At 45.6% G+C, this 12,600-nt stretch overlaps 1 protein-coding gene across 1 annotated transcript; it reads right to left on the minus strand.

The window, feature by feature from the left end:
* Nucleotides 1-2,022: 2,022 nt before the first annotated feature.
* On the minus strand, nucleotides 2,023-12,390 carry RNF126 (ring finger protein 126). The gene is made up of 9 exons (XM_062596082.1): nucleotides 12,307-12,390; nucleotides 8,034-8,092; nucleotides 6,429-6,492; nucleotides 5,655-5,896; nucleotides 4,911-4,979; nucleotides 4,756-4,825; nucleotides 4,437-4,530; nucleotides 3,536-3,651; nucleotides 2,023-3,316 (listed from the first exon to the last, which is right to left on the minus strand). Exons 1-9 carry the CDS (start codon nucleotides 12,379-12,381, stop codon nucleotides 3,167-3,169), a joined length of 939 nt encoding a protein of 312 aa, XP_062452066.1. The 5' UTR covers nucleotides 12,382-12,390; the 3' UTR covers nucleotides 2,023-3,166.
* Between the last annotated feature and the right edge of the window lie 210 nt (nucleotides 12,391-12,600).

Here is a 12,600-nt window from a genome sequence, read left to right on the forward strand (position 1 = left end):
CAATCAAAATTGGGACATCTCCAAACAATCTTCTCTTCTGGTTCAAGAAACCAAACAAGTCAGCTTTTCCATCCTATGGGGACATGTCCCTCATTGGAAAGCTTTTCTGGGGAAAGGTCAGGAGTCTGAGCCTGAAGAAGAGCCTGAAGCCCTGTGGGGTGTCAGGACCTTGACATACGCAGCAAGGCAGGCCAGCACCTGCCCCAGCTACCCTGAGCCCAGCTCACAGGGCCCCTCTGAACATTCAAAAGGCAGGGGAGACATAGGGAACCTTCAGAGCAGTGCAACTTAAAACACTCTTTCCACCCCATGCTGGTCAGCACAAACTTGGGGTGGAGCAGGTCACAGGTTTCAGCAGTACAAGGCCACTGAGGAGCAGTGTGGGCTAGTTTTGCGATGCCACTGGCTCCGCACAGCCCGGCAGCTTTGCAGGGAGCCACTGCAAAGCAGTGCTCAGCTGCCAGATTGCTTAAGTTCTCCACTAGTCTCTTGCTGGCCTTGTGATGCTGATATGGCTGCCAACACCCGGCTAGGCTCCACAGGGCAATCAGTTCTTCCTTCATGTCACAGCCCAAGTTTCTTCCTGCTGCACTCAGTTATTTCTAGGCCATGTCTGAGTCCTGCGGTTAAGTCACCAAAGGGACAGACAGAAGGCCACAAGAGCCAAGGACAGGGCCTTGGGACAAGGGCTCCATTGCGAAGTCACCTGCAGCAGTACCTTGCCAAGGGGAATGGCAGGGCACAGCAGAGCAGGTGCTGAGTGGGAAGCTGAGTGGCCAGAGTGCTACTGGCAGGAAGAGCAGAAGTTTGGAGCTGGAGAGGGAAACATCTTCCTCAAGCTGATGGAGCCCACATCTGCCCTTGGCAAAACCGACTCGAGGTCCTTCAGTGCTCATCACAGAGTGAGATGAATCGGAGCACAGTGGGATGGTAGAAACAGGACCTAATCTTGCAGCCTGGCCTGTGCCCTTATCAGCAGGACCAGACCTCAGACCTGAAGAGCAGCCCCCAACATGTTCAGACTCAAAGGAGAAACAAACACCGCACTGTGCAGCTGCCAAGCCCTGGAGAGCACCAATGGACAGTTACCGAGCCCAAGGCAAGTTACCGAGCCAAGGAGTTGCTGAAGTGGAAGGAATGCAGTAAGGACTAAGAGACAGGAGAAAAGCATGGAAGAGTGGCAAGGAGGAGGGCAGGCTATCTGTTCTAATAAGGATGGCATCTTTCTACTGAGGAGTGTAAAACCTGCTCCAATACAGAGGATCAACTCTGCAATACAGACCTCTCAAGCACAAGCTCAGAGCGAAGATCAAAGCCCTGATTAGGGTGCAAGAGTAAGCCAAAAGACACTCCTCACCTTTGCCTTATACCAAGCAAGGTCCCGACACACACCCTGCAGTGTGAAATGCCTTCACACAAACACTAGATTAGCAGGTCAAGATGACCTGTGACTGAAAGAGACATCAGTTGACATCTGCCCAATGTAATACAGCCCAACATTTCCTGAAACAAGCAGAAAATGGCTTTTCCACCCTTAAACTTTTTTTGGCTCCCAGGTAGGTACTTTATCTGCAGCCACATACAAGCATGTGAAAGACACTGCCTTCTTGCTCCTCCTGCTGGTACCACACAGGACTGCTGAGCACAGTCACCTTCCTTTCTTGATGCTGGAAGAAGCAGCCAGTAGAGCAGAAACCTCACTCACTTCTCCTTGTGCACATTCCTCTGAAGACATCACATGCAGCAGCATGCAGCTCTGAGCCTTGTTCAAGATCCAGGGCTGCTTTTAGAGAGCTGGCAGCACTGCATGCAGAGTTTCAATGTGATCAAAACAATAAATGAAGCCCCTTGATGAGAGATCCCAGTCAACACATGCTTTTATCCCTGCCTTGCATCTCCCAGCCCAAGCGAGTGCAGATACACACAGAGCAGGTAGGAGAGTGCCCTGCTCTGGTCACGTTCTTTTCATTCTCCAACCCCTGGTTCTGCTAAGGAAACTGAGTCACAAGCACACCTGGGATGTTTGTCTGTCTCTCTCTTCTTTTTTAATCACCTGTATTTTAAGTAGCTTTGAAATACATTTTTTCTCCAAAGTGTCATTTTTCCTGTATGTTACTTGATCACAATGATATTTGGCTGGTCCTTTCTCTGGTGCATGCCCAGTCCTGATGTCAACACATTGGAAAAGTCCATTCAGGCTGTGAGAAGGGCAGGACTGCAACAGGGAGGTGTAAAAAATACAAAAGACCAGGCAAGGATGCTTTCAGTTGCAATCCTGCAGCCAACCACTCAACGATCCGCAAGCTGGCAATGCACGTATGGGTTGCTGGTCATGTAGGAGTCTGGTGCCTAGAGGTCACAGCATGCCTGCACACAGAACGCCAGGAGGGCTCTGACAAGCCCAGCCTGCCTTTGGATGAAACAGGATGGCTCAGCACAGCAGTCTCCAGAGAGCTTACCCTGTAGTTTTCCACAAATCATGCATAACTTCTCGTTGAGCTGAAACGTCCATTTATTTAACAGCAGTAATAATTTAAAATTATAAAAACCCTTTCAGTGTTGAATATCAGAAGGGTAAAGTTATAAAGAAAAATAAATGGGAATTGAGATGGGGAAGGGAAGGGTGACGGGGTCTATTTCAAGAGTTCATTTTTTTCAGCGACGACTATTTGCCCTCCCCAGCTGGAGATCCTCGGAGGGAGGCAGTATTATTATGCTTTCATTTTAAAGATTTCAATCTCCAAAGCAGAAGAGATAGTAGCCAAGGGGAGGAGGAAGAGCAAAAGAAAGAAAGGAATCTCAAAATCAAAACCATACGAACCACCTTTCCATTCAGAATTGCAACCGCTAGCTCAACACCTTGGGTTTCCCATCTGTGGAGCGCAGCAGCCTTTCACTGCAATGTTTAAAAGTCCACGCAGCAAATGGATGTATTAATAGACAGAGCTCTCCCCCCTCCCCCCATCACAGAACTTGAGGCTTCTCATCTCTGAAGAACCCAGAGTCTCTGAGTCTTCAGAACTCAAAAGGGAATGCTGGGGGTTCTGTTTCACCCCTGCCACCCTCCCCTTGCTCTGCTCTGGAAGCCCCTTTCGTTGCTTACATTGGCTAGGGAAGGAGGAAGGACAGTGGACAGGGCCCCAGGGACAGAGGGTCAGATTAAGATTCATGAGTTGTTCGATGAGTTTTCGTTACTTGGTGAGCTGGAGGAAGAGGAGGAGGAGGAGGAAGAGAAATTCATCCCTGTGAGTCCTGGGGGGTTTGTGGCAGTGTTTTGTCCGCTTAAGCTTTTCCGGCACACAGGACACGTGTCATGCTTTGGAGAGCAAACAAAAACAAAACAAAGGGAAACAGGATTAGAAACAAGATATAGGAGCAGCACTCAATAAAAGGTTAAAATGACTCTCCTTCCTCTGATGAAAGGTTGCTCACATTTAGGCCTCATCATGGAGGTATGAAAATGTTTAGAGAATAGCACCACCAGAAAATGCTCAATTGCCACAAAATCCAAGTGACCTGCTCAGACGGAACTAACCTGTTCCAGCCAAGGGACTATGCAGCTGTTATGGAATAGATGATTGCAAGGTAACTGTCGGACATTTTCACCGACTGTATAGTCTTCTTTACATACAGGACACTCTAACCCAGAATCTACATCACAAAAAGAAAGCAAAACACAGATGAATAATAAAGGAAAGAATGACACTCAGTGGAGTCCAACTCAGGATCTTGTCACCCCTTCCCTCCCCCAACTAGCTCTTGTGGCTGTTGATCCTCTCACTGCTTCATCCCTGCAGATGGGAAAGCTTGTTGCTTTGCAGTTCCCACCACCATCACTCCATCCCTCACAGCCCTGCATTTGTTTGGTTCTTCCCTTCTTCAGACTACTACTGTAAGAAACATTTAAGAAAGAGATGCAAGTACACATATATACATCTGTAACAACGTATCTGGTGTTTTATTTGTCTATCATACTAACAAATAAGAGCAACTTGTTAGTCCTCAGGCTCACATAGCAGGACTGCAAAGCACTGACAACCGAAGAGCCTTACCTTGGACAGACTGTGTGCTGGCAGTTTACTAACAAATCCTCTTCCCCTGCCTACAGCAAGTCTACAAGACAGTTGTCAGAACACTGTGCTTCTGACAGAGCTGCAATCCGGTCAATCAGCCTGCCAGCCTGCTTGTGTTTCTTTCATCTTTATCCACATTGAACTTTTCAGAAGAGACAGTTTGCCTCCCCAGGGCAAATCCATCTGGTCTACGTTTCTCTTTTCTTTGTGAGCATAACACAGCAAATATTTAAGTTTCCTCCTCGCTTTGAAAAGTTTCAGGCCTTCAAGGTACTAGTAGACAAAACTAAAATCCAAAGAGGCTATTACACAGAAGCATCACAGAATTCTTTGTGAATGATTCCCTGGAGGAGACGTACATACCTACGTGTTCCTGTGTGATCTGTATGGTGGGGAGGGCTTGGATCTTTTCTTTGTCTGCTGGTGGTGGTCCAGTGTTTTCAAACTGATTTAGTAACTGAAAAAACAGTAAGCCACAGAAGGCAGAAAGAAGATGGCAGTTCAGCAGTGAATCTGTCCAGTTACTGAACCAACATACTAAACCCCAGCATTCCCTGCACTGTGGACCTTGTCTCCCATTTCTACACCTTCAGTAGTTTGTTCCCCTGTATCACACTGAGTGCTGGCAGTTTTGCAGCACTGCACAAGAGGACAGGAGACTCCATTATAATGCCAGTTTTACCTGTGTAATAATTGCATCCAAGCCGTTTGCACCCCAGGCATAGTCCATTGGATTTGAATGCAAGACTCCCCTTTAAGAATAAGGACAATAATTAAATGCCACTGGGAGTACCAGCAAGAACACTGTCAGAAAGAGCAGTTCATATTCCAACTCACCAAGGACCTAGTCCTAGGTTCGGTATTGTTGTAGGTGCAATTATTCCATTGACCAGCTGCTGGATAATTCTGAAAGACAACAAAACCAGGATCAAGTAAGAATTAGTGTTTGCTAGCTGCCAGCCCAAAACCCTGACATGGAAGGAGTGGCTAAACAGTCTTGCACTGTCAGGGGGAAAATGGCAAAACAGTTTCCTGTAGCAAAAGCATTTGCATCTTACAAACTGACTATTCATTGCTAATGACAGGTTTGAATATTTTTCCAGAAGGAGATGATTTCTGATAAAGGTGGCAAAGTACCTCTCCAGGATACAATTAAAGAAACATACATCTTATTCTCCTGCGTTCTCTACTATTTCCTTTCACAATTAATACAATTGGTAATATCTGATCATGATCAGGGAATGCTTTCTTATTGCAGGTTTATGAGTAAAATCTGCCAGTCATACAGTAGCCTTGATCACTGTGCTCAGGTAAAATAGCCCCTACAAACTGAAGACAAGAGCTTGAGCACAGCTCTAGTCCTTGCTGAAGTCTGACCATCCAGAAGCAAGAGCTGATATGGGACAAACCTGGGCAGCTATGAAAGACAGTCAGACTGGACAGCTCTGCTTGGGAGCAGCCCTTAAGAGACTAGTCCTCAAATACTCAAGGAACAGAGATGGATTGATTCCAGGCTAACTCGCATCAGTGAAAAACAACTAAGCTTCTGATCCCCACAAGGACCTTGGAAGTTGTTCTCACCCTTCTAGCGTGGGAACTCCCTCGTGCCTGCCAGCGGCACGCCGTGTGGCGAGACGAGCTCGGGGCTGCCTTGCACCATATCTATGTCGAGATTGATGCTCTCGCTCCCTCCGGTTCTCAGAGTCCCTGTTGTCTTCTGATTGCACATTGGACCCGAAAGGAAACTCAAAGCTGTCATCAAAAATCCCAAAGGCAAATTGGCCATAGCCCTGTGGCAAGGTGAATAAGTGCTGATCCACATTCTAGAAAGGAGAGAATTCAAGGTGCAGATTGTAATGAGAAGAGCTCTTAGCTTTTACTACTGGCATTTCACTGGCCTTCCAACACAGGTTAGTCTCTTCAGATCCCCAGCAGTTCACAAACCTTGGTTAAACACAGGTGATCAGTGCACACACAGAAGTAGCTTAGTGATGAACAGACAACAGACTGAAACTACATAAGAAAGTGGGAAACAGTCACTATCACTTAGTTTCTCAGTAGCTGATGCAGGTGGCTACTGCCTTTTAAGCTGAGGCTACTGCACAGCAACACATCTAGACAGCTCATTAAATCCCAGCTTAGCCCTCTCACAACAAGAAAAAAATACAAGGGATGGTCCTATTAAAAATCATACAGTAGAAATACTACACGCAGAGATTTCAGGAGTGATATGTGGATGATATTAATACATCCTTCCCTCAAGTGTCAAAATCCAGGGAACATTTAAACAGTCTGCTAATAGAAAGTACTTCAATGGCAACAAAGAAAATATCAGAGGAGATAGAGAGGACTTACCTCAAAAGGATGCCTGCTCTGATCGCTGGTTGATGTGGAGGAGCTGGTCTCACTATCAGCGTTCCTGAGAAGCACGAAAAACATTAGTAAGGCTCAGAAGGGTGCTATGGAAAGACTTTCCTAGCAGAGTGGATCAAGGAACATGATCTTCACATGAAAAGCAGGCACCATAGCAGCTAAGTCATAGCATACACTTTTTACAAGAAGTGACTGATTTGTTTTTGCACAGAACCAGGGTTAGAGGACCTTAGAAGTCTGCCAGCCTGACTTTCTCCCCTTTGGCAGGATCAGCTCCAGTCAGTCTAGATGTTAGCCTGTCCTCAGCTGCTGATTTTTTAATTGTCCACATCAATCTTCATTTCACCCACCTTGCAACCCTCATTCTCCTACAACTTCATCCATCTCTTCCAACCCTTTTAGATTCTGATTTCATGAAGCTACAGAGAATTGAGTCAACTACAGTGTCAAGCAAGGATTCCCTGCACAATCCACCTCAAACAAATCAGCTAATCCTCTGGAACACCAGAAAGAGAAGACTTAAGGTACAAACTCTGACCACTACGGCACAAACATGCAAATCTGATCTTGGATCAAAGAAATTTCTTTCTTGCAAAGTCACGTAACCAGAGAAGGAACTGGGAGAGATTATTAGGAAAACCCTTAATACTGTTAGGCTTCTGCTTCAGGAGAACCGTAGGAACATTTACTCCTCAGTATCCAGAGCTATACTTTGACACTAAAGACAACAAAAAACTAAGGTTCAGAGATTAAGAGATTCTCCCATGGTTACAGCAAATGACCAATACAGTTAGGATTAGCTAGGATTGATTTCCAGCCTCTAGTAACAAGATGAAACATCACCTTTTCAGTACAGAAACCTAAGTCTGCAAAGACTACTGCTCTCCCAGCTTTATGAATGGTTGGTAAGCAGCAACGTGCATCTGACAGACATCCCATGCAGCTCAATAAGCCGCTGCACCGAGAGCATGTCAGACTGACCACATGCTGCTCAGCCCTGAAGCCATTCAGAGCCAAGGTCCAGCAACCACACCTAAAGTATTTTAAGACATTTCTCCTGCTGCTGTCCACTCTGACACTGTACCAGAGAGAAGTCCCATTGCTGAGTAGGCAGTAAAGCACGTGAACATAGATCTCAGCTGCTTTAGTACAGAGTCCAAAGGCTTGGTCAAAATGTAGCCCCACTAGTACTAAAAATTAAGATATCAAATTCTAAACTGACACATACATATACTCTCCATTCTACAGATTCTTCTTTTCAGACAGTTATCTCTGCACAATTACCCCAAACAGCTAGAGCTACCACATTCCATGTGGAAAGCTTCTTTGCCACCTTTTTAAATCAACCCTTTCCTCCCTGCATTTACCAGAAATGTATGACACTGAGCATTCCCATAGCTACCTGTAGGTCCAAACTGTGCAAATTAAGAATGATGGAACCATAGTGAAGAAAGATAAGCCAAATACTGGCCAGAAAAAAGTAAGAATGGTGTATTTAGCATGCATCAGTCTTTTACCTAGAAGAAAGAAAACAGATCAAACCAGAATAGTTTGCTTTGGTAATACCATTTGGAAGCAGCACATTACCTTGGCTCTTCAGGAAGTTCTTCAATAAAACCAGATTCACACCTTGGGCAAATATAGTCCTATCGGAGAGAAAAGACTGAATGAGGAAAAAAAAAACTCAGTGTGATGAGATGGAAAAGGAGCCCTGCAGTCCATCCTCCCAATGCTCCTAATAGAGAGAGCACAGTTCTGAGCACTTAAGATGATCTCCAAGGAGCCAGGCACACAGAACAACACTTTCAGAGGAAATTCACGTTGTCCCAGTCTATTTCACAGATTGACTGACTGTTGTTCCCTGAATTGAGTGGGCTTAGGTATAAATTCAGCAATAGTCTCCCTAGCCCACACCCTCCCAGAGCATGTTTCATTAAGACAGGTAGGCCATTTACTTCTTAAGAAAGGAATTTTGTTCAGACAAAGATACTTCACAGAATGATTAGGTAGAGAGAGAAATTCCTTTTACCATCTGGCTTTCTCCATACTGTAGTACAATAACAGTTTTAAATCCTGCATAACACTATTTTAAGGGTAACAGTTTGTCCGTCCAGTGCAGACAGGACATCGTTACTATAAAAATCGTACTTAAAGATACTTCTATCATCTGCATTACTCAGCAAAGATGGCAAGCAGAGCTTTCACAGCAGAGTGAAAAAGACCCCAAAATATTGATATTTGCCTTGAACAGGCTGGTGAGGCAAATTATCAAGCCAGAACCTGTTTGGAAGATGGCTTTAGAAAGATTTGGATAACACTAATTAATCCCCAGTATAAACAGAGCATTAGGTAACTTCTAATGTAGTTCTAGGTGAAATGAAAGCAAAACCACCAGCTTTCCCAGAAAGGTAACACTCAAATACTAGCTTTTAAACAGCTGAGTGTTTGTATGTCTCCCTGTTTATCCCCTAAAAGGAGGCCAGACTCTCTTAATGAAATAGCAACAAACAGGGAATTACAGTATGGGCTAATTACAGCGTCACTGTCACTTAGGAAGAATTAAATGGAAAGCTATTAGAAATAAAGTCTAGGATTCACACCACAGACTTCAAGGAGACACAAGAGGGTCATTCTGCAACACAAAATACCGGAATTTTACACTCCTATGCTCAATGCTCATTACAGAAAGCTACTGCCATATTTCTAGCTTTTAATACTGAAGACTGTATATTTTATAGTGAATAGCCTGTGTATTCAGATGCAAGAGTCCTCAAGAGTTTGAGACTATTATTTTTCTCACAATTCTCAATGTTAGCGAATAATTTATACTTCATGATCACACTATCATAGTGAGAAGAAGCTCAGAATGCTTAGGATCATGAAAGGAAATTACTTTGCTTTTCAGCGGAATGCGGTCATTGCACTTGACAAGAAATAATGCCATACAGCACAGCGGACTTGGAACAGGAAGCAATGTATCCTGTACCGAAGCTAAGGTGGAACAGTTAATACAGGCAAGATATAACTGCTGCAAACTCTGGGCAAGACACAGGACCCAAATCTGATCAAGCTAAACTATGTATGCTAGAGATTTAACAAATTCTAAGAAAAATAAGGCAACCACAACACAAACAAACACAAAACAACCCGCCACACACACCTCACTGCTTCCCTTTACTATTTTTATGTTCAAGATTGTAATATGCCCTAAAACAAACATAATAGAGTCCCAGCAAGAAGACAGGATGCAAGTCACATGAGCTTATTTTGATAAGACATATGGATCGCTTTTCAAGTTAACACAGAATAAAAAAGATGGGACCCAAACAAAACACAGCAGCATTGGTGACTCACTTGATACTGTCCCTGTCTGCCCAGAAAGATAAGGAATTAGCATGTTATACATCCTAGAAAAAAGCTTAGGGAAGTTGCCACTCCCTCTTCCATGCAGAACTCTTTAGATTTGTGGTTGTGAAATAACTAAGTCTACAAAATTTACACAATGTTTGATTTCAATAACATTTCTACACCACACAAATTCCTCTCAGAACTGGTTATTGGAGCACAAGAACAGTTGTGTAGATTACAGAAAGTTAAATCAATTTCCTCTGCCTTTGAAATAAGTCCTTACTATTTTACCAAACATTTTAGCAATACACCATTGGGACAAATTATGCTAGCCACACTCAAGGGAAATAAGTGATTTATTTCTCTCAATTCTTCTATGTAAGGGAGACTTCTTTTGCTTATGGACAACACTGAACATAGTAATCAGCAAATTCTTTTGCAGTTGGAACAGCACAAATGTCAGTTTGTTGTTTCTCAGATAGCCCGAATCATTCCTTTTGCAGCATATGCCATAACATCTCCAAAACCCAGTCTGCAATCAGTAAGAGAAACCAAGCTATCTTGGATTCTAAACAAGTTCACTGACTATCAATTAAACCTGAACCTATAACAAGAAGTTGTCTGTTCCCTAACACAGTTCAGTACCTTTATTACCAGATGTGCTCTGCTGGCACATACAGGTAGGGTGATTAAACAAGGGTGAAATAAAATAAAATGTTTAAACAAAGATAAATGACTAATGTTTCTAGGATTCAGCCGTCAGTACCTAAGCCACTTTCTGAAGCCAGTCTATTTATTTAGCAGGAGCATATCAACAGTTAATTAAATATAATATGTTAGATGTTGGTAGATGCTAAATACAATTTGTTTCCATCAAAGCCTACCCTCACCCTAACCAGTAAAATTGATGAAAGGGGTAAAAAGAAAAAATCATGTCACAAAAACAAATTCACAGTGACGGCTAATCAATCATTCTAGTAGAGAGACATCTTTAACTCACAATCAAGCTATTGCTTGACTTGTAAAACGAAATAAATGTTAAAATGGAAAAAAAAAGCTTTATTCTAACAAGATTTTGTCAAATGTCTCAGGACACATCAGGACTCAGAAACAAAGGCAGGGCTTGTTAACCTCATAATCAGATTTAACATCTTACAACATTTGGTAGACTAGCAACAGAAAATCTAGTCAATCAACACAATCAGTTATTTTCCAACAGCCAGTGTTCCTTTTTTATACCTACAAGGAAAATATGAGTTTTACAAGTAGAGAGCAAAGTTTTTACTCAGTGTTTAAAGCATATCTATTCAAGCACTGCTACTAGCCTATGAGGTGCTTCCACATTAGTTAGTGGAAATACTGTGTGCATATCATTTGTGTATTTGCCCATTCATTCATATGTCTTAGAAATTATCACTCATGAAGCTCTTCTCATGTTTCTTTAAACCACAGTGAAAGATAAAAAAAAAACAAAAACAAACAAACAAAAACCTCTCATCATTCCACAGAGATTCAGTTCATTACACACAAAGAAGTGGGATAATGGTGTTTTCTTAGTTTGGAGAACTGTCACACAGATGACCCTTTCAGTCAGCTGGAGACAGACTGGATGAAAAAAGCCCACAGACGTGGATGGGAAAGGGCTGCTAGAAGCTAGTACCTCAGGAGAAGCATCCTACCAAATTTGCTTTAACACATCTTTTGGTTAATGAATCTATTATAACAGATGCCTTTACAGCACACGTTCAGTAAAACACTGTAGCCCCCCAACATCCAAGAGCCCCCAGCAGACAGGCCTGGTGGCATCTCCCAGCAGTACACACCATCCCACTGCCTTGCTCCCAGCAAAGCTCTTCCCGCTCCCTTCACCCAGGCCTCCTCCTGCCACCTAGGAACCTCCCCGCCGCCTTCCTCCGCACCAGGAAGAGGAAGAGGACACCCACCGCCGCGCCTCCCCGCAGTCCTCCAGCACACCCGTTTCTGCCTTTCCCAGCTATTCTCCTTCGGCCCAAGGGGCCCCATGGCCCCCCGCTACCCCCAGGCAGCCCCCCACAGCCCCTTCCAAACCCGGTCCTGCTCCCTGCCTCTCCTTGCCTCACACTGCCTCACTCCAGGGCTTCCCCCTTCCCTTGCTCCGGGCCAGGCGCCGGCCCTCACCCCGGAGCCCCGACTCCTGAGCTCCCTGCACACTCGAGCCCCCCAACCCCCCTGAACACGCATCCCCACGCCCCCCCGTCTGCTGAGCCCGCTCACACTCAGACCCCCCACCCCCGACCCCCCGCGCACTCAGAGCCCCCCACCTCTCAGAACACCCACTCCGGAGCCCCCTCGTCCTCTCACGCTCAGCCCCCCCCCGCCCCGCGGGCCCAGCCCCTCCCCAAGCCGCCCCCCGCCCCCTCAGGCCTCACCCCCACGTGCCCGAACGGCCGGGCCCGGCCGCAGCCCTCGCCCCCAGCCCCGAGCCCGGCCCCGCAGGGCTGCCCGGCCACGACCGGGCCCCTGCCCCACTCACGGGCAGGCGCGGGGCGATCTCGGCCGAGCAGCAGTGACAGAAGAACCGTCCCGGCTGTGGGGAAGCTTCCGCCATCTTCCCTCCCACCCCCCCCCCCCCCGCAGCGCCCCGCCCGGTGACGCACGGCGGAGGCGACGGCGGCCGCAGAGGGACAGAAAGGGCCCGCGGCGAGGAAAACGCGGAAAAGAAGAGGGGCGGAGGGAAGCGGGGGGAAGGGAAGAGGAAGCTGCTGCGGGGAGGCGGGGCGGGGAGAGGGGCGGGGCTTGATGTGGGCGGAGCCAGAGGGCTATATAA

Source organism: Rhea pennata, chromosome 27, assembly GCF_028389875.1.
Source record: "Rhea pennata isolate bPtePen1 chromosome 27, bPtePen1.pri, whole genome shotgun sequence".
Lineage (NCBI taxonomy): Eukaryota > Metazoa > Chordata > Aves > Rheiformes > Rheidae > Rhea > Rhea pennata.

Excerpts from the sequence above, each read along its gene's own strand:
- RNF126 (XM_062596082.1), bottom strand. The coding sequence starts at position 12,381 with ATGGCGGAAGCTTCCCCACAGCCGGGACGGTTCTTCTGTCACTGCTGC. Across the intron at positions 6,493-8,033 it reads GAACTTCCTGAAGAGCCAAG|GAACGCTGATAGTGAGACCA; the intron begins GTAATGTGCTGC and ends CGTGCTTCTCAG. Across the intron at positions 3,652-4,436 it reads GATCACACAGGAACACGTAG|ATTCTGGGTTAGAGTGTCCT; the intron begins GTATGTACGTCT and ends TTTGTGATGTAG.